At 36.8% G+C, this 22279-nt stretch overlaps 1 protein-coding gene across 1 annotated transcript; it reads right to left on the reverse strand.

Annotated features, from left to right (window-relative positions):
• Positions 1 to 1246: 1246 nt before the first annotated feature.
• On the reverse strand, positions 1247 to 20047 carry CCT2 (chaperonin containing TCP1 subunit 2). Its single transcript, XM_081130819.1, has 16 exons — positions 19832 to 20047; positions 18846 to 18920; positions 18684 to 18749; positions 17919 to 18030; positions 17318 to 17394; positions 17077 to 17189; positions 15909 to 16111; positions 13165 to 13265; positions 12838 to 12965; positions 11377 to 11480; positions 7295 to 7414; positions 6785 to 6913; positions 6491 to 6594; positions 5555 to 5654; positions 4585 to 4726; positions 1247 to 1521 (listed from the first exon to the last, which is right to left on the reverse strand). The coding sequence occupies exons 1-16, from the start codon at positions 19832 to 19834 to the stop codon at positions 1491 to 1493; spliced, it is 1608 nt and encodes a 535-aa protein (XP_080986945.1). The 5' UTR covers positions 19835 to 20047; the 3' UTR covers positions 1247 to 1490.
• Between the last annotated feature and the right edge of the window lie 2232 nt (positions 20048 to 22279).

The raw sequence follows: 22279 nt of genomic DNA on the forward strand, positions 1-22279 counted from the left end.
CTCCCACGTTTCTACCTCTTTTAGATGAACTTTAACTGCTGTATCCTTTTTAAGACCTTCGGAGAAAATGTGACCAAGTACACCATGAGATTAAAATCCTATTTCAGGCCATCTCGTCCCTTGGGGAGATGTTTAAAGCCACCTCTCCCACTGAAACCTCTGCAGGTTTTCTTGGTCATGATATCCTCACCTGCTCCACTTGAGCTGTGGGATATAAACTCATGTTATCATGTGTAATAAAGTACTTAAAAGTTACACAGCAAACAGTACTGCCATTAATGTTTCTAAAAGTTAAAAAATTTAAAAATCAAGTATAACTTTCTTTGATAATCTCAGCAAATTTCTCCTTTATGTAAATGTTGGAGGACAAAAACTAGTATCACAACAAAGAAAACCAAATTTTTCCAGTTTTAATAGCTTCTGCAAAGTAGTATTAAAATGTTAAACTTTTAGAAAAACCAATACAAACGGGGTGGAGGATATCAATGGGGGGAGAAAAGGGAGACATTCGTAATACTTCCAACAATAAAGATAAATTAAAAAAACAAAAACACAAAAAAGGTTCGTTTATCAGTGTTTCTTTGTAAATCCTTTTGTTCCTCTCTAGGAATAAAATGTCTTTCCATGATGCTAACAAAGATATCCAGTAAAAACTTGTAACCTACTGCTGAGCTTTCTCATTTCTCGTGCATTCTTCTATATACCGATGTGTTAATAACCTCCAAATCTAAATGGACCATTACACTCAGTGCATACCATTTCTCATTCTCTCTAGAATCCATTTGCAAAAACAAAAACCCTAGCAACAACAACAATGCTTAAGTCTAACAATACCCATCTTCTTTAAAAGAACATTACCTTATAAAGCATCAGAGATACTTAAAGCAGCTTGCAACAACCAACATTAAAATACGCCTCTTTCCAACTTGAAGTAACAGAAACCATCATAAATTTTCCTATATAAGAGATAGTACTTAGACTACACAAAATTAAATGAGTACTAAAGACTGTGGTACTTTCACTAAATAAAAATAAATGATTAGTTAATAAAGGTTATATATAACTGAAAATCAAAAGATATGTGTATCACATCTGACTTGGACTTATATTAATCAAGATGACTATTTCATAAATGTTTAAGGTTGGTCAGTAGTTAAGATGAAACAATTCTATACCGAAAATACAATCATTCATACCCATTAAGCTACAACAAGTAAAAAAATCACTAAAAAAAGTAAGACCTAAGTAATTGTTCAAATTTTTATTTTGATGTACAGTATGAGAAATGGACTTTTAAAACAACTGAATTTTATGGAAAATGAACAGCAAATAAATTAGACCCATGTTAAAATAAAAGGTCAGCTCAGTGTCCAAACATAAGGATATAAGAACCACAGATAAACTTCGATTCCAGTCTTCTTTAAGAAGTCGAAGTCTTTCAAACAACTTTGCTATGAACTGGTCCAGAGCATAACAGCATATAGGAATGCTTAACAAGGGTGGTGATCAGGGACACGTTTCCTGCAAGGATTACACAACATAGACTTAAGAAAAAAGTCAATGGTGAAAACGAAAAGCATGATTGTAACCAAAAATTTACATTAAATACAAACGTAGTTAGAATCCTACTTTTATTAAGAACCATTATAATCCAATTCTCTACAAGATGTTTCTACCTCACAATATCCATCAATTATCATCTTATTAAGAGGACATTACAAAATCTGTGAAATATGAGACTGCAGTAATTTAGCAGTTCTCAACGTCTTGTCCAAACAACCTACTGAACAAATACATTACTTTCCAGAAAATGGTTAATTCATGTTTTCAACTAGTATGTATTAGGGAATTTTACTAAATTAGTCAAAGGCAGTTACTTTTAACCAGAAGTTGTAAAATGACAAAGCTTTGGGGCCTCCAGATGAAAATCTCTAGATAACTATTCAAACGAAGAAAAATACCAACAGGTAAGGTGGTGATGGGGTCTGAGAAACTAGCCAATAGTACCTCTTATATCTTAGATGTTAAACTCTTATTCTTTGGTAACCATAAAGTGAATGGCTCAAGAAGGTGGCATGGTAGGGGTACTAGTGCAATTATTTACTTAATGCCTGTTAAAGAAGCTAGGGCTTGAGAAACACCTCTCCTAGAGGCAAACCAACAGTTAAGAGAAGCAATAGAGCATGAACAGACCCAAGGAGTATAGCATACTGAGATCATATAGAGATAAACCCTTACCACCTCAGTAGCTTATGGGAGTATGACCAAAGGATGCTAAAGGATATCAATACAGAAAAAGTTATCAAGCAGCTGTTAAAGGGCACTGATCTGGAAAACAAGTACCCTGGATGTTATTAACTTGTATGAAAAGAAGTCCACACAGCCCAGTATATCAGAAATTCTAATATATTTAATGGACAATTAAACCTCTAAAACAGTGTTATATCAAGTGAGGTATTATAGTGTGTATTTCAAAGGTGGCTGAGGAAGCTGAATTATTGTGAAGATTTCTGAGAGTGTGGCTATGTAACCTTAGCCCCAAGTCAGAAAAGTTTAATTACAGAACTGTTTCCTTTTGCTATCGTTCTGCTTAAAGACAATAGAATCATTAATTGCATTTAACCATCTTTGGTGGCACTACTTCCAAAAAAAAAAACTTGTCAACTTCTCCTTCCCTCACCAATTTCCCATTTCAGAATATGGAAAACTGGAGGGAGGTGCTCCTCATTATCCTATCCTCCCAATACCACAAGCAGAAAATCTAGATTTTTCATTCCAGTCCTCTTTCCACTACATCACAGATTTAAATACCACTTCATCTGTTCTCTCTACATACAAATCACTATTTTCTACTTTCCTTCCTCTAATAGTATTAAGATAGCACTACTACAAAAAAGTCATTTGTAACTCTGTGCATTTAAGGTGCAATTTCCTAGTAGCATTCCTACTTCCCTGCTGAACTCTGTGCTCCTGTCTAAAACCAACTCCCGCTCTGGTTCTCAGATCCCCCAATCCCTCTCACAGCTGCTTAGTGGACAGCTCCCCTCTTTGCATCAATCATTTCCTCTCTCTAGGAAATCACTCCCACTTAAACAAGCTGCATTTTCAAAGTAAAGACCCATACCTCCTCTAGCTACTATCCCACTTCTCTGTTCTCATTCACAGAATTCCTCCAAAAAAGCAGTCTGTATACACTTTCTCCAATTCCTCTTTTCCACCTCCCTCCAGTACACTAAAACTGCTTCTCAAGATTACCATCAATGGCCTCTGTTATTAAATCCAATTTTAAGGTCTATTTTCAGTCCTTATCTTGATTTATTTGCATAATTTTGACAGTTGATCACACCTCCTCCCTAAATCCTTTCTTCATTTGGCTTTTGGACACACATTCCCTTGGTTCCCCTCCCACCACAGTAGCAGCCCTACCACTCCAACCTTTTGTATTATGGAAAATTTCAAATGTATATAAAAGCAGAGATTATATCATGAATCCTAATGTAGCCATCACACAATTTAAATAATTATCCATAATTTACATTCCTTTGCTGGTTGCTCTGAAGCTTTCCAAACTAGTAACTGGAATTCTCCAGTACTCAGTCCTTAAAACTGCTCTCCTTTTTTATTTACATTCACTCTCTTGGGGACTGGACCAGTCTAATGGCTTTAAATACCATATATGCTGACAACTCCTACAGTTATAATTGCAGCTCCAACTTCTCTTCTAAACTACAGACTCATCCACCCAACACAATTATCAAAAGACATCTCAAAATATCCGAAATGGAAATCCTTCTTCCCTCCCAAAGTCTTTCCCATCTCCGGTAAGAGAAACACCTTCTCTCTCCCTACAAAAATCTTGAATTAGCCACAATTCCCTTTCCTCTCACAACTTGTATCCAACCCATAATCAAATCCTGATGGCTCTACCTTCAAAATAATGAACTTTTATCAATCACTTCTCACCACCTTCACTTCTATCTCTGGTCCAAGCCACCATACCCTCCCATCTCCCTGAACCACCACTAACTAAAATGGTTTTGGTAACTATTAATAAGAGCAATTAAAATTATTAACTGAATTTTTAAAAGTTAAGAGTTTCTGGCCATTTAACCATTTTTATGTGAATGAGTAACTTTTTAAAAGAACTGACATCTTAGGAAAGCTACTGATATAGGAACATGCAAGGAACTCTGCTCATTATGTGCTTAAGAATGTCGACATGAAAAAGTGTACCCAGGACAGAAAATGACTGAAACCGACCCACCATAATAAAAAGACATCCGCTCTTACTACTACACACCCCTGCCCCCAAGCTCCTGGTTCTAGACCTTTCCAAGCCTGGCTCTTTACATGCCCTTTCAATCCTGAGAGCTACCCTTTGTCACCATACTCTGCTCCCCTAAGCTTTTCTGGCTTAAATCTAAGAGTTATAATTACATATTTTAAATAACTTGCATAATACTTTTATCTAGGCAAAAATAGCTATACTTTCTATCAACTACCACTATCAAATATATGCAGCTAGCTATTTGTTTCCATGTTAATAATTTTTTCTAAAAAACATTTTATAAAGTGCTCCAATACCTTGGTGCTGCTTTGATGATGTTATCCACACGCAGAATGACCTCTGCTGCTTCAGCTGCACTCAGAAGAACCTGTCGCTTCACTTGGAAACTTTCTGTTATACCCAGTACTGCCATATCGCCAATAGTACCTTCCTTCATATCTGAAAAGAAAAAGTATTTACTAAATAAACTACAGTTTTAACAAATATCAAAACATCACCAATGACTTATAAGAAATGAAATTAATCCTGTTACAAAAAATAAAATTACAACTCACTCTATATCACACAAGAAAAGCCTTTTAAAAAATCAAAACATCAACTAATGATTATTTGCATTAATGGAAGACAACTATGTCAAATAATAAAAATTTTATACAAAACACTAAATCACCTATCTTGATCAACATATATATAAAATTATTACAGAAAATTTGCTCATTAATTACAATGAATTCTTAAGCACTGGAAGAGAGAATTTAGAAGTCATCTATTTTTCTTCTTGTGAGAATCTACTTCACCTTCATCCAGATTATTATTCATCAGTGACAAGATTACCTACCCTCTAAAACCATTCCTATAATGTCCTAGATAGTTTGTTGGGATATTTTTCAATCTGAATTAAATTTGCCTTTACTTTTATCTATGTGTCAGACATCTGCACTCAAGAATGCCTCAGAAAAAGTTTATTCTGAGATTAGGAATTGATATTGATTGTATTATAACAGATACAGTACAGTTTACACTTATTTCAGAATGTATGTACTGTTTATGTACTTAAATTCTATAGTCATAATATAACAAACTAGTTACAAGTCTTCTAACTAGATTTATAGCCTTTATGGAGTAACAAAGTTTTGCAGTGTTGAGACAAAAGGGCCACAGGAGTCTTTTATATGCTTATCGTTAGAATTCATTTTCCAAAAAAAAGGTAAAGAACTTGGTAAAGAGTTACTCTCAACGACTACAAGGTCCCAATTGATTTCTTACCCAATCCAGCAGTTGTATTGCCTTCACTATGGGCAGCCCGGAGCTGTGCCACCAGATCTGCACTGTCATAGCCTGCGTTGTCAGCTATAATAGTTGGCAACTATGAAGTGAAGACAACAAATGGTTACTATCTATTGTGGTATAACTCATTTATGCCTGCCCTGGCCAGTGTGTTCAGTGGTTATAGTGTTGGCCTGAGCACCAAAGGGTTGTGGGTTTAGACAACCAGTCAAGGGCACGTGCCTGGGTGCAATTCTGATCCCCAGCCCTAGTTGGGGCGTGTGCAGGGGGCATATGCAGGAGGCAAGCAATCAATGTCTCTCTCTCTCATCAGTGTTTCTCTCTCTCTCCCTCTCCCTCCTTTCCTCCCTTTCATTCTCTCTAAAAATCAATGGAAAAATATCCTCGGGTGAGGATTAACAACAACAACAAAAAAACAAAAAACATTTATGCCTAACTAGGATAGCTTTTTAAAAGTACATTTTTGGAAGCACTGTAAAATCTGCTTCCTTTTCATTACTACTCATAGGGAATATAAATCAAGTTTTGTTTTGTTTTGTTAATCATCGCCCAAGAATATTTTTCCATTGATTTTGGGGGGAGGGGGGAGACACGGATGGACAGGAATATGAGAGACATCAACTGATTGGTTGCCTCCCACACTCGCCCTAACTGGGGCCAGGGATAGAACCTACAACCCAGGTACATGCCCTTGACGGGCAATCAAACCCGAGACCCTGTGGTGAGCGGGCTGATACTCTAACCAATGAGCAATACCGGCCAGAGCCAGAATCAAATTTCAAAGTGGTGTGAACCAGTTCTTTTTCTTAAAGCCAAGAAAATAAACATTTTCTGACCAAATTATAAAAATATATTTACTTTAAAAACCATCAATATCAACAAAATTTAAGTTCAGCTCTCTTACTTTTAACTTACCATTGTCAGTGCTTTAGCATAAGACTCCATTGCAACAGCTTCTTTACCTGGTGTTTTACTGGCAAGCTGGGCCACAGCATGAGCCATCAGCATCTCAGAACAGCCTATAGATTAAAAATCCAATAAAATATCATTATGCTTAGTGGTCTCAAAGACACTAAATTACTGACTTCTTCCCTTAGATATGTCAAGCATTTTAAAATTAAGTGCAAAGGCAATATAGTTTCTATAAGGACCATTAAGACCACTTATAATTTTACTGTGCTTTAAGAAAAGAAATAAAATATGTTTTACCTCCTCCATAGACTGTTCTAGAATCCTTCACAGTTTGGGCAAGAACACAAAGAGCATCATGCAAAGATCTTTCTGCTTCATCTAAAATTTGCTGAGTGGCACCACGAAGAACAATAGTGCAAGCCTCACCTAATGTTAAAAAATAACATTCTTATGTCACAATGAGCACTTATTTATAATACATAAAAATTTGCCTTCTGTCATTTATGTGTTAGTTGTATTTGTTTTCAAAGCTGACATGTTTGTCCACTGTTAAACATTCTCTTTACTGGCAATCCATGTTCATAACAGTTCTAAATTATCTAAAAAAAACAATTATGTCAAAAATGCACTGTTCACAAAGGTAAGATTAATATAAGACTAACCTCGAAAGAGGTTAAAATTAACATATACCACGCTTCATAAGAATTAAGACACATTATAGTCTAGTAACTATGTAACTTTTCTTTCACATCAGCACAGCCTAGCATAGATTTAGGAACCTAAACCAGGATCTACATGATCACTCACCAAGAGCTACCCCAGAAAAGTGAATGAGTTTGTCTTCTCCAATCATGACTTCCTCAATAAGCTTGCAACTTCCAAGCTTCACTAGTTCTGGGTGGTCAAAGGTAGAGGCAATTTCACCACCTATGGACATAAATATAATTAAATGCACAACAGGCTTAAAACTTGTTTTTTTAACAAGTGCTAATGGACAGATAACATTTTTAAAAGTTGACTGCTTATTATATGCCAACCACTCTTTGAAGCACTTCATATGAATTGGATGATTAATCTTTACAACAACCCTAATGAGATAAGTTCTATTACTATCATTTAGAAGTAACAAAATTAAGGCAAAGATATGTTTATCTTCTTAACCAAGGTTACACAGCTTGAACAAATAAGGTAAAGCTGGGACTCAAATCCAAACAGTCTGGCTTCAGACCTATATACACATACTGTATACTACCACCCATGCCCTCTTAAGGTTAAATTGAAACTTCAACATTTACCCTTTAAGTCTGAATTTAAATACAGATTCTCTTCTGAATCCACTCTAGAAGACCAGTACTCTTATGACCCAATTACCAGAACAAAAATGAGAATATTTGACTAGTCCTATTATGTCAACTGACGTACAGACTTTAGGAAAAACTTAGTGAGCACTTGATATCTGCTAATTATCACAATGACTGACATGTCAGAAAGCCCCTGTAATGCCTACAAAAGGGAGAAATGTACACTGAGAATTTTCCAAACTTAACTGAGGTGTCAAAAAAATTCATTCAGAAAGAGTACTCTACTGCTTGCTAGACACTGCACTCCCCCAATTCATGGACTGTTTTCCCTTGAATAAAGAACATCAAACTCATTACTAAATCGTTTTAGTTTTGTCATTTGACAATTTGGCCAAGATGGAACCCAAAAACAGCTGTTACAGATTCCGAGACAGCTCCTAGAGATCTGTGGGCTAATGAAGTTAATGAAAACAGGCTCCCACTATATTTCAGCTTCAAACCTTGGAGATTTGCTCTTCTTTCTGGGTCTCATGAACAGGGTTATTCACGGTGACCAAGATATGGAAACAACTGAAATGTCCCTCAATAGGTGGTTGGATAAAGAAGATGTGGTACACATAGACAATGAAATACTATTCAGCCATAATAAAAGAAGAAACACTGCCATTGTAACAACATAAATGGATCTTGAGAATATCATGCCAAGTGAAATAAGTCAACCAGAAAAAAGTCAAGAACCAGAGGATTTCACTTATATGTGGGACATAAAACTGAAAGCAACAAATGAACACACGAGAAAAACCAACAAAAAAATCATAGACACAGACAATAGTATGATGGTTACCAGAGGGAAGGGGTTTGGGGGATGGTAAAGAGGGTCAAATATGGTGATAGAAGAAGACTTCACTTTGGGTGCACACAATGCAATACACAGATGATGTATCATAAAATTGTACACTTAAAACCTATATAATTTTATTAACCAATGTCACCCCAATAAATTTAGTATTATGCTAAGCAAAATAAGCCAGTAAGATAAAGACAAGTATCACATTATCTCACTTATATGTGGACTCTAATGAACAAAATAAACTGTTGAACAAAAAAGATCCAGAGACATTGAAGCATGGAACAGGCTGATGTACATCCGAGGGAAGGGGGGGGAGGGGGGAGATTAACCAATGAACTTAGATGCATAACCCATGTACACAGACAATATTGAGTGAAGGCCTGAGGAGGGGGTGGAAGGGGTCAATGGGGAGAAAAAAAAGGGGACATCTGTAATACTTTCAACAATAAAGATAAATTTAAAAAATAAAAGATTGATTTAAAAAGTAAGTTCATTTTATTCTTTATGTCTTATTTCTATTCCTATTTTTCCTCCACCTTCCATGCTATAAACTCGAATGGTCAGCCTTATCCTTTCCTGGTTCTTAATTAAGCAAAAGTTAGATTTCCATTTTAAAATCCTTTTTGCCCTGCCAGTGTGGCTCTGTGGTTAGAGCACTGGCCTATGCACCAAAGGGTCACAGGTTCGATTCCTGGTCAAGGGCACACACCTGGGTTGGGGAGCATGCAGGAAGCAACCAGGAGATGTGTCTCGCTCACATTGATGTTTCTCTCTCTCCTCCTCCCTCCCTCCCTTCCACTCTCTCTGAAAAAGTAATGGAAAAAATATCCTCAGGTGAGGATAAATAAAAATTTAAAAAATCCTTTTCTTTCTTTGCTCTCTCTTTTAATAAAGTAGATTCCCTCTATCGTCAACCAACCTCTCTTCTACCAATATAACTGCTGAATAATTGATGCTTTATATTTATTTTATAATTAATTTACTCTGTCTGGTCTTCCTAACTACTAATTTATACTCATAATCTTAGTTCTTTTTGCTTGACAAATTCCTGAGACTTTGTTTTCTAGACTTGAGACCCAATAGATGTTTGGGACATCATATCCCCAAAATTAGATTAATTTAGGCTTTTGAGGATTTTCACTTATCCTACACTTACTCCTATGCATTTGCTTACAACGTATTTCTTGACATTTGCAAGAACCAATTTCACACACCTTTTGACAACATACAAGCTAACAGGATGGTGGGAGCCACCATAGGGTTAACTTCAGTCGGTGTGCTTAGTGCAGTAAATTTTTTTCTGAATATATGTGGCAATTTCATGGATCAAGTCCTTATGATATCAACTTATCCCATGAATGTGCAATCACTCACATTTCTTATGTCTTTAATTTTGTTGCATTAAAGGACGAATTACATAAACATGAGCATCTTAAGTTTTATGACCTTAAGCATCAAGTCTGCAATGGCACTTCAGAGTAATTAATAAAAGGAAAATGTCTCTTTTTATGTCAGATTATGCTTCCCAGATTATTAAAAATAGCTTAGGAAGTAATTCTGAGATGAGACCAATTCTACTCTCTACATTAATTAGTATCTTTTAATTTTTTCTAACACTCATGGCAGTTCCAAACTGAATTCAACATTCCTAGTGGCTTTACATCCCAAACCCCAATCTCCTCAATTCTCATCACCAGATCCCAAGCCAACTTTCCAACCTATTCATTCATTTTCAAGGACATGAAAATTAAATAATAAAGGTTTTTAATACTTAGTTTTTCCGGGGCTACTTAGAGGTTACTTTAAAAGCCATTACCACAATAGAAAGTAAGTTGCATTCTACATCATTTTGATTTAGACACACCTTTATCTGTACACAATTTCTATTCCACACAATTGGGACATCACTCGTATGCCTTCTGAAGGGTGTTGGAGTATACTAACTTCTCATCACACACTGCAGAACTGTTTCATACTTATTTCAACATTTATTGTTTTCAGAAATGTTTTAAAAATAACAAAAACAATGTTTAAGTTTTTGATCCACTCTCTGGCATATAGTTTAGTGTTCAGTAAAGATTCTGTCATAACTGTCCTACCATACAGAGCACAAAGCATTAAACTATTCACTTAGCACTAGAAATAAGTGAATAAATTAGATAAGACATGAGATCTTTGGTAAGCTCCAACTCATATAAACTTTGTGTTTAGAATGGTGGTCCTGAGGGTTGGTGAGAAATAATGTATGTATCTTTAAAACAACATAACAAAAAGAAATCTAAACCAACAGTAAACCTGGCTTATAATTTAGTATATTAAAAATAATGCAACTAAACTAAAGATATCCAAAAAGTATAAATCAGATTTCAGTATAACTGTTTAGATTCTAAATTCCTTCAAGGAATTTCTTTGTACTCTCAGCAGTTACTATACAGTTGACCCTTGAACAACATGGGTTTGAACTACATGGGTCCACTTACGAGTGGGCTTAAAAAAACTGGACATGTGCAGTTCAAACCCATGTTATTCAAGGGTCAACTTTTTCCACTGCAGTTGGGTGCAAAGAGCTGACTATTAAGTTTTCACAGACTCAAAAGTTACATGCAGATTTTTTACTCCCGAGGTTGGGAGGTGGCGCCACTAACCTGCCCTGTATTGTTCAAGTTAACTGTACTAAAACTCAACAAATCCAAGAGTATTATGTTTGTTGGAAATTAATTAATGCATTTTCCCCATACCTGTGACAAGAGCCAGGCGTTCCACACCTGCAAAATCTGCGTGTTCAATAGCCATAACACCAGCAGCACCAAAGAGCTGCTCAGGATAATTATAAATTAATTGCCTATAAATAAAATACATAAACACATTGTTACTTCACAAGATAAAATACATTAGACTAAAAAAAAATTTTTTCAACGCAACAGTAATCAAAAAAATGCAAATTAGAAGATACCATTTCTTAGCTATACAATAATTTATAAATTATAACACTAGTGCATCCATGCTAGTATTAAAGACAGGTGTGTTTCTTTATACTGCTATTAGTAGTATAAACTGAAAAGCAATTTAACAGTAATGCAACAAAATCATGTCAATATTCATATGCTTTTATTCCATTTCTGAGAATCTCCAACAAAAAAATTAGGTATTAAAACATGTAATGAAGATATTTGTAAGAATTTTTATATAGAGTAACAAAATTTGCTGGTGACCCAATGTCCACTAGGAGAGTATTTGTGTAATCACAATTTACAAATTATAAAAAGTTTGTAATTTTAAGTAAAAATATAGAGTTAGATTTAAAAAGTGAGTTACAAGTTTACAGCATATGCTCATACCACTAAGTGATAAACCAAACACAGACACACACACAAGTCAATTTAGAAAAGGGAAGAATTCCTCAAGTAAGACCCTAGATTGTTTCTTCTTTATACTTTTGTTTTCCAAAATGAGCATATGCTACTTTTACAATAGGAGTAAAAAGAACATCAGTTTAAAAGTTTTTAAGTTTTTTTAAAAAAAAGCCGAGTTATAATTAGCTTAATATAATGCTAGGCAAAATGTGTATTATCAGGTTCACAAACCGCAAAAAAGTTTAGAAACTTACTTTTAAAAAACCCACAAATATTTGGCCTAAAACAATTATTTTCCATCAGACATTATCTCTAAGTTAACTACAGCTATTTCATTGAAATGTGATGTTCCTCTTGGTATTTTCCCCATTCAAAACAATCCGTAAAAGTCTTAATTACTGACAATTAAGAATACATGAGAAAGGTTTACATATATTTTTTTCATACAAATTCAAAGAAAGCCCTAAAAATTCTTAGTATTTTCATCTCTTCATTCTTGTTTTATTTCTATGCTATTAGCTTTTTGCTACTTCAAACTCTCATCATTTAATACGAATTTAACTCTCTCCTCCAAATATTTGCAAACTATAGCCAAAACTAGTAACATACCTGCCAAATCAGAAAACTGTTACTGTTAACATAAAAAGGTTTAGTAAAGTATAATCACAAAATATCACTAAAGTCATTGTAATGAAAATGCCTTGCTGTACAATTATATTTCTATTTGGAAAAAAACAGCAGTTCCTAAATCAATCACTAATTCAATGTAAGGTATTTTGATAAGCCTTTATCGAAAAAAATCCTTTCTTAGATTGTTAAATATCGTTAGCACAAGAAAACACAGACCTGTTAATAAAGCAATTTATCCCATGCTTAAGAATACGTTCAACTTTCTCCTTCATTTTTTCCTTTTCTGCATGTTCTATTTCAGCAACCTTTGCTGTAGAATCAACTCTTACACGGGAACCAAATATCTAAGAGAAAGGCAGAAAAACAGCATCACTTTCATTAATCTTCAGAGTCCCATAACGTATGTAAACATTTCTATGTTAATACACCAAAAATATGTGTGCCGAATATATATTCTGTATATATTCTAAGCTTTTTGGTGCAACGGATCCCCAGCCAGAGTTTACAGAAGATAGCAATTAGTTTCAAGAATTGTAAACATACCTTTATTTTGTCTGTATCCATACCAGTATTTGCAATAAGAATTTTAGCATTTTCAATTCGCTTTGGTTGATTTACTCCAATTTTTTTATCCAACAGAAAGCCTATGATGTAAGGATAGTGTTTTATTAAATACTTCAAGGTTGAGTTAACAACTCTTACAAAGATGTCTGCTTTATCAAATTACTTTCAAACAATGCATTTAAGTCTAATCTAAGACTTTAATGCTTACACTAAGTCTAAGCATCTAGACCCTACAAAGCATTCCACTAGAACAGTTATCACAAAAATCAATTTAGGTCATTTAAAAAATATAGGAAACAGCCCAGCTGGGCGTGGCTCAGCGGTTGAGCGTCGACCTAGGATCCAGGTGATCAGGGTTCGATTCCCAGTCAAGGCACATGCCCGGCTTGTGGGCTCGATCAATGACTCTCTCATCATTGATGTTTCTATCTCTCTCTCTCCCTCTCCTTTCCTCTCTCAGAAATCAATAAAGATATATTAAAAATAATAATAATAATAAAATAAAAAATAAAAATAAAAATATAGGAAACAGAAAAATTTTAGAACACAGCACAAATATTAAGAGTAAACACAGTATTTTGAAACTTTTATCAAATATACATATATATATATGTATACATACACACACACACTACACAAGGATATGGGCTGCAATGTACAAGTATTAAGTCCACTGTTATTAATTTAAAACCAACACAAGAACATACAAATTGTGAAGACTTAGATACACAGGGTATTACTAGAATTTACTGAGATTTGTAAAGAACTGAGGCTGGTGATAAAATGAAAAAGCCATGGGCAATGGAATCTGACAAACCAGGCACCAATCATGTCCCTGTTGCATACAGGCATATATGCAACCTTGGACAACTTATTCAACCTTAGTTATTTACCTGTAAAACAGATATATACCAGTGGCACAGATATTAGTTACCAGCATAGGGCCCTGTTGATTTAGAACTATCCTATGAACACAGTATTGCCTCTCTCTTCAGGCTTCTTTTAGATGCATATGTAACTTTTATCTTACTAAGCCATTATCATCTTGGGTTTTCTGCTCTATTAAGCTGAACCTAATTCTCACTTACTGGGTCAGTACTATAAGGAATGAGATTTTAAGTAAAATTCCTATTAGAATGCCTGGCACAGAGGAGAGACATTCAAAGCATGGTAGCTATCCTTGTTTTATCTTTCCCTACCTATTAGAAATGCTAGAGCCCTTGCACATAAATTTAACCAACAATATTTTTATAATTATTACCCCCCTTGGAAGATACAAATGACGTGCAGTAACAGCTGTACTCTAATCTAAATCACTGCTAATCATCAGAGAGATGCAAATTAAAACCACAATGAGGTATCACCTCACACCTGTCAGAATGGCTGCCATCAACAAATCAACAAACAACATGTACTGGCGAGGGTGTGGAGAAAGGGGAACCCTAGTACACTGCTGGTGGGAATGCAGACTGGGGCAACCACTATGGAAAACAGTATGGAGGTTCCTCAAAAAATTAAAAATGGAGCTGCTGTTCGACCCAGTGATTCCATTCCTAGGAATGTATCCTAAGAATCCTGAAACATTCATCAGAAAGGATATATGTACCCCGATGTTCATAGCAGCACAGTTTACAATAGCTAAGATCTGGAAACAGCCCAAGTGCCCATCAGTAGATGAGTGGATAAAAAAGCTGTGGGACATTTACACCATGGAATACTACGCAGCTGTAAAGAAGAAGAATCTCGTACCCTTTGGGACAGTATGGATGGACCTGGAGAATATTATGCTAAGTGAAATAAGCCAGGCAGCGAAAGACAAATATCACATGATCTCGCTTATACGTTCAATCTAAAGAACTTAATAAACTGATGAACAGAATAGATTCAATGACATGGAAGCATAGATGAGACTGATGAATGTCAGAGGGATGGAGGAGGGCGGGTGGGTGGAAGGGGAGAGAGTAACCAAAGAATTCATGTGCAGATATACACAACCCAAGGACATGGACAATGGTGGGGAGAAGGACTGGGGAGGGGGAAGGAACGGGGTAGAACAGGTCATTGGGGAGAAAAAGGGACATCTGTAATATTTTAAATAATAAAACTTAAAATAAATAAATAAATAAATAAATCACTGCTAAAGCAGAAATTATAAAGCACAACTTATTTTTTTCCTTCTCTGTAGAAGAGAATGCCTACATCACCTTCTACAGTAAACACAATGTAAAGGTATTTGGAAAATTCCTACTTTCTGAACAAAATACACCAGCACTAAGGAAATAGCAGTTGATAAAACTCATTTATCACTCTTTGAGAATACCAAGAACTATATCCTCAATACCTGCCTACTAAATGATTTGGCTTAACCCAGACCCTTCCTGGAAAACACATGTAATCCTGGAAAAAGCACCATTTGAAAATAGCTGACTTCTAGTAAAAGAAAACTGTAATTTCTCTTTGCTAGAGACTGAGAATATCTTCATAGTATAAAGTAAAATCTCGATATTATCAAAGAAATGCTGGGATGGTGTGAGAGATGAAGGACACTATCAATTTAACAAACAGATTAAAATGGCAAAAATGGTTGCAATATAATTTTTGTACTTAAAAGACAGGTTTTCTGGCTTTGTAAAGTGTCAGACTAGCTAAAAACAGGATTCCCAGTATTTAGCCCTCAACATACCATCAAAGCCTGTTTTCCCACACTCAACATATATACATACCTTCATCTAAGTAGGAATCTGCCAGACTTCCTCCTAGCTTCTTGATGACGTGGATTGCCTCTAGATTACCAGAGCCTTTCAATCTGAGAACAGCTTCTACAGCTAACTTAGTAAAGTGATCTTTGTGATGAGTAAGAAGTTTTGAGGATAATGTTGTTCCCGCAATATTCATTAAATCTTGGCGGAACTTAACTTCATCGGCACTACAAAACAACCAAACAAAAAAACTCATGACTTTTTGCAATACTTAAATTTGCTTCTTCATTCTTAAATGCTTCTTCAAAGGTATCAACCCTATTTTACTTTTCAAAATTTATTCGGATACATGTCTGTCAATAATTTCACCCCAACCAGTTAAGGCTCATGTGATAAGAATTAAACCTCACCAATAAGAAATGCAAATTAAAGAATACTATTTTCCCCACCAAACTGGCCAACTACTGAAAAAGAAACAAGCACACAAAAAACATACCAAACGTTGTCAAGAACAAGGAGAAATAGGCACTGTTATACAGGCAGTGGAAGTGTAAATTAATAAATTTTTTCTGGAAGATTACTTGTAATATAAATAAAAACACCTTAAAACACACACATTATCTTTGAACCCAGCAATACTTCTTGAAATATTTGGGTAACAAGTTTGTCACAACATAAAGCTAAACACTGTCAAAACATAAATCTCCAACTACGGACAGGTAAATTATACTGCAATTATATAATCAAATGCATACTTCAATTAAAAATATTGTAGAGCCCAGCTTGTGTGGCTCTCTGGTTGAGCATTGGCCTCGGATCCAGGAGATCTCAGTTCGATTCCCAGTCCGGGCACATGCTCGGGTTGTGGGCTCAATTCCCAGTTGGGGGCTCACAGAAGGCAGCCTATTGATATTTCTCTCTCATAGGTTTCTCTCTATTCCTCTCCCTTCCTCTATCTAAAAATCAATTTATACACAAGCGCACGCACACACACACACACATAGTAGAAGGTAAATATGAAAACCCAAACTTTAACTTTAGTGGCTATCTTTGCAGGTTATTTTTGCTGGGGCAGGATGAAGCAGCAGGATCATGTTTGTGTATGTTTTTCTTGTTCTCTACACTTCATGCATTGAACATACTCTGGACAGAATGTTAAATGTTTAAAACAGTAGTATTTTGGTATACCAACCCATGATCGACTGCAGAATTCAACAGAGCCTTTCTTGCTGCTTTTGTGGCTTCTCTCCAACCGGCAATGATGGTCTGTGGATGAATCTTTTTTGCAATTAAGGATTCTGCTTCCTATTAATAAACAGTGGAAAATACTTGTCAACAGTAAAAATGTAGGATGTAAGGACTTATTTCTGACATTCAAAACCACAGAAGCAAAAAACAATAAAATGACACTAAAGATGCTCAGCTTGTCTTACCCTTAGTAATTCTGCTGCTAAAACAGTAACAGAAGTAGTGCCATCACCAACTTCATCATCCTGAACCCTTGACATATCTAGAAAAAAAAATTAGTTATTAACTTACTTATATTTGATTCTGCCTTTTAAGTTACTCTTCTGTAGCTTATCTAATCCTCCAAATATACCCACTACCAATCCAAATCTCACTTATCTAGGTTTCCTCACCTGACAAATTCTTTGGAATTTTTCAGTCTGAAATGCAATACCTTTACCATCCATAATTAATGGCACTCCAAAAGCTTGTATTTTAATAATAACAATAATTAAAAAGTGGAAAACAGTTCATCAAAAGTACAGTTAGTCAACATAGCCTATCTGAAATTTATTTCAAGCCCTGGCCAGGTAGCTCAGTTGGTTAGAGCATCATCCCTATACACCAAAGTTGCAGGTTCGATCCCCTGTCAGGGCACATAAAAGAATCAACCAACGAATGCATAAATATGTGAAACAACAAATCAATGTTTCTCTTTCTTCCTCTCTCTAAAATCAATAAATAAAAATTTTTTAAAATAAAATGTGTTTCGAAATATTAACAAAACAGCATCATCTTCAGACTCACCAACTAAAACTTTAGCTGCTGGATTATCGACACCAATGTTTTTCAGAATAGTTGCACCATCATTGGTCACCATAAGAGAGGCATCTCGTCCACTGCTTAACAGAATTTTGTCCTAAAAGGAACATATTTGGCTCAAGTTAAGATCTAAGTACATCTTGAACAATGCATGGGTCAATCAATACCTTCATATACTGCCAACAGGTAAATATCCAGGCTGGCTATTCGGCAGTGTACATTCAAATTTTTTCAATAAATACACCTCACAAGCAAACCTTGGTATCTACCCCTAAGAACACTAGAAGAACAAGGGAGACATGAACAAGGTTGTTTCATCACTGTAACAGCCAAAACAATGGAAACAAACTGTCACTCAATACAGTCATAAATGTAACCTATGAAATAATCAAGATACTGAATACTATTTGATACTTTAGTGTCTGTAAAACAAAGAATTAACTTCTGAGTATATAAGAAAATATACAATACATAAGATACACATATGTTTACATAAATGAACAAAAATATTGGGGAAAATTTACATTCTAATGGTAAAAGTGGTTGTCATTGGGGAGGGGGGTGGCAACTTCAACCATATGGGTACTGTTCTGATTTTTAGTAAGGAGAATATATCCATGTCTTACATGTATAATTAAAAGTTAAGCTTCAAAGATTAAAAAACATTAAAAAAATTATGTTATTTACTATGTATATTTCCACCAAGGGCTCTAAAAGAGTATCAAAACATAAAAATTCCGTTTTTCTCACCATTCCTTTGGGTCCCAATGTGCTCTTTACCAAGTCTCCAATAGCAATGGCACCAATAAAGGAAGACTAGAGTAAAAATCAAAGAGATTGTCAAAATCATTGTGTCTTAGAATCGTAAAAGTACAACTGTATCTTTAGAAGAATGATGAAAACAAGGTTTACCAGACGAGCAGTCTCTGCTCTCTCTTCATCAGCCCCAGCCTTGAAGATGTTGACAGGTGCAAGTGAAAGGGACGCCTAAAAAGTGAAGTCAAGAACCGTTTTGAATGCCAATACTTTTTAAAAAATTTTTATCTCACCTTTTATTTTTCAGTTAGAGTTAACATTCAATAGTATTTTACATTAGTTTCAGGTGTCCAGCATAGAGGTTATACATTTACATAATTCAGAAAGCGATCCCCGGGATAAGGCCAGTACGAACCTGAATGCCAATATTCTTTAATACATATACTTAGATGTCCTTATATTAGACCTACAAGTAGGTAGGTAAGAAAAAAATAATTTACAGAATAGTGTACTTTTTCAAACAAATGAAGCTCTCCATGATCCGAGCAGTCATTTATCTAAGAGGTAGGAGGGAGGGACTTCTAAAAGCTCTACAAAGAAGGCGACCTTTTATTTTGAATCTACAAGTGCTCAGGAATAAAAGTTATACACTAAAGAGAGAGACTGTTAAGAACGGTAAGGCTAAAGATGATTTTAATCTAAGGATAAGTCAGGCAGGGCTTGTAGGCCTCTAGCGGGACAACAGCCAGGCGGAGGACGGAAAGCGGCGGCCTAGCTACCAAACGACCGCTCCTTCCTGGCCGCTCCGGGTTCCGCCCCGAGGAGGGCGGGGCCTGCCTCGCCGACCCGCCCGGGGTACTAGAAATTTCTCCGCGTGGGGCGAGCCCCGGTCCTCGGAGTTCTGGGACTGTGTGGAGGCCGTGTCGGAACGAGACGCTGGACTGGAGGCGCACCCCAACCCCTGGCCCACACCGAGGGCTTCACGGGCAGGCCACACGCCGCGGCCCGCACCATGTGCGGCGGTTCCCGGGGCAGACACGGGGAGCCGGCGGCGCTGGAAGGACAAGAGGGGACAGTGGGGCATCAGGGCACGACGGGGTATGGCGGGGCAGGGCCGGCAGGGCCGGCAGGCCCAGGCTCACCATGGTTCCGAAGAGTCGGCCACTCACGCTACACCCTCTCAGCTCACGCCCGGGACTAGAGGGAAGAGAAGCCGGATGTGACGCCACACGCTCTGCCGCAGGGGGCGGAGCCTCGGCAGGCACGCCGCTCTAGCCCGGCGCCGCGTGCATGGGAAGGGAAGGGAGCCCCTCGGGTCATAGAGGCAGCTCTTCTCCCTGGAGAGGCGGGGCCTCGGCTCGCGCTCCGCCCCCAGCAGCGCTGCGCGCTCGGGACTAGGAAGGGGATTGTCTGACTCCTTGCGTGGGGCGGGGCGGGTTGGGAGTAGCAACCGGAAGAACAAAAGAGATGCTGCGCCCGGGGGTGCCGGAGTAACGGGCTTACTGCGCGCACGTTTTTCTTAAGTTTAATCTTTAAAAATTTGACTTAAAGTACCACGTATACACACAATTAAAGTGTTACATACGAATAATAAAGAGCAGCAACCTCATTACTTTCTCTCCCCAGAGGCCACCACCCTCAACTTTTTCAGCTGTTTGGGGGGGGTTACTTACCATCGAATTCCTAAATAATACTTTTATTGCTATTTTAATTTTAATATATATTGAATATTACGGAGGAAGACTTACATTCCTTTCATTGAATTTTTAAATGCTGTTTTTAATTGGATGTTGACTGTCCAGGACAAGGTTTTGTGAACTCTGATGGAGACATTTACTTTATCTTTGCCCTGCTTGCTCATTCAGGTCCCCACTAGTAGAGATGACTGGTACATACTCTTACATAATGTCTTGGTAGAGATCAAGGTCAATCCCAAACATTTCGGTTTATAAAATGTTTTCTATTTTCTCTAAATCGCCCCCTTAGGATGATTAAAACAAAATTTTGTTCTTATTTTTAAAATTATATTTGTTTTCTATCATTTACAGATACCCTTTTCTCCCTTTGGCTAACTGATCAATTAGCAAGCTCTTGGATTTTTGGAAATTGTTAACATTGATAGACATTTTCCATTTTTAATTGTTTCTACCCTTCAGATACGCTCTGAGGGTTAGTCTACACCAGGAATTGACGAACTATGGGGAGCCAAATCCCACCTGCCTAACACCTGTTTTTGTATAACAAGAGTAAAGAATGGTTTTTACATTTTTAAATGCTTGGGGGTAAAAAGACCATTTAGTGATACATCAAAATTATATGAAACTTGTACTTTGGTGTCCATAGCTTGGTTGGAACACAGGTGTACCCATTCATTTTTTTATATTGTGCAATACAATGGCAGAGTAGTTGTGACAGACTGTATAACCCATAAAGACTAATGTATTTATGACCTGATCCTTTATAGAAAAAGCTTGCTGACCCTGATTTATACTATTCCCAAGGCCCATCATGAAAAGGGACAAATTGTTATTTTCAACCTACCAAAACTTTTGTGTTCATGGGAAAACTTGCTCCTTTCAGGAAATGCCCTTTAATGGGTATATCTCAAATCACACACAATAATGAGAAGCTAAGATACCTGTACACTACTGAAAACGACTTTTTATTGTGGGTAAATCACATACCTGAAAATACGTCCTCTGGCAGGCAAGCCTGAGACTATGGGTGATGGAGAAACCAACCCACCCGCCCACCCACTGGGCTTTGGAGTGGAGGAAACACCCAGAGGCTTTTGGATGGGGACTGGGAGCCAGGCCTGCCACCTGTGGAGCTGAGGCTACGAGGAGACCCCTGAGAGGACTCTCAGCAATTTGTCCTATCTTCATTGCATGTGTTCATTCCCTACCTCCTTTGGTGTCATCCTCGTATCCCAGGGTTTAAACGCTCAGCTTCTGGAACTAGGCTCTGTATATTTAGATTTCAACTCTTCCATTTACTAGTGTTAATTTGGGGTGGGTTTCATAGGCCCATCCACCCTGATCTATAGCAATTAATAACAAAATTATTTGTTTTAAGCCACAAAGTTTTAGGGAGGTTTGGTGCACATCAATAAATAACCTAAACACTCCTTTAACAATGCTTCTAAATAGGCGTTTATCCAATTTTGCTTCCATTTCTGTAAGAGCCACCTCATCAGTCTCCCTGCCTTATTAAAATGTCCTCTTAATGTATCCTCTGTGTTGATGTCAGAGTAATCTTTCTAAACTATTCTTTCTCCAATGTTTAAAATCCTTCAAATTCTCTAACCTCATTTAAACAAAAACTCCTTAGCATTCTACAGGTACTGATGTCTCGCATTTTTCCCTTATTCTCTATCTCCCCACCCTGCCTTTGCACCCCATGCTCATCCTATGGGACCCGCTTGCCACCACTGAACATTATGTTCTTTTCATACCTCTGTGCCTTTGCATATGCTATTCCTTCTCCCTAAGACATCCTTTCCCCTCCTTCTCTAACTAGGAAGGCTATCAAACGCCTCAAGGATTACCTTCTCCATGATTTTCTCGAAAACCTCCATTCTCAGTTAGATG

Source organism: Miniopterus schreibersii (assembly GCF_964146895.1).
Source record: "Miniopterus schreibersii genome assembly, chromosome: 2".
Classification (NCBI taxonomy): Eukaryota; Metazoa; Chordata; class Mammalia; order Chiroptera; family Miniopteridae; genus Miniopterus; species Miniopterus schreibersii.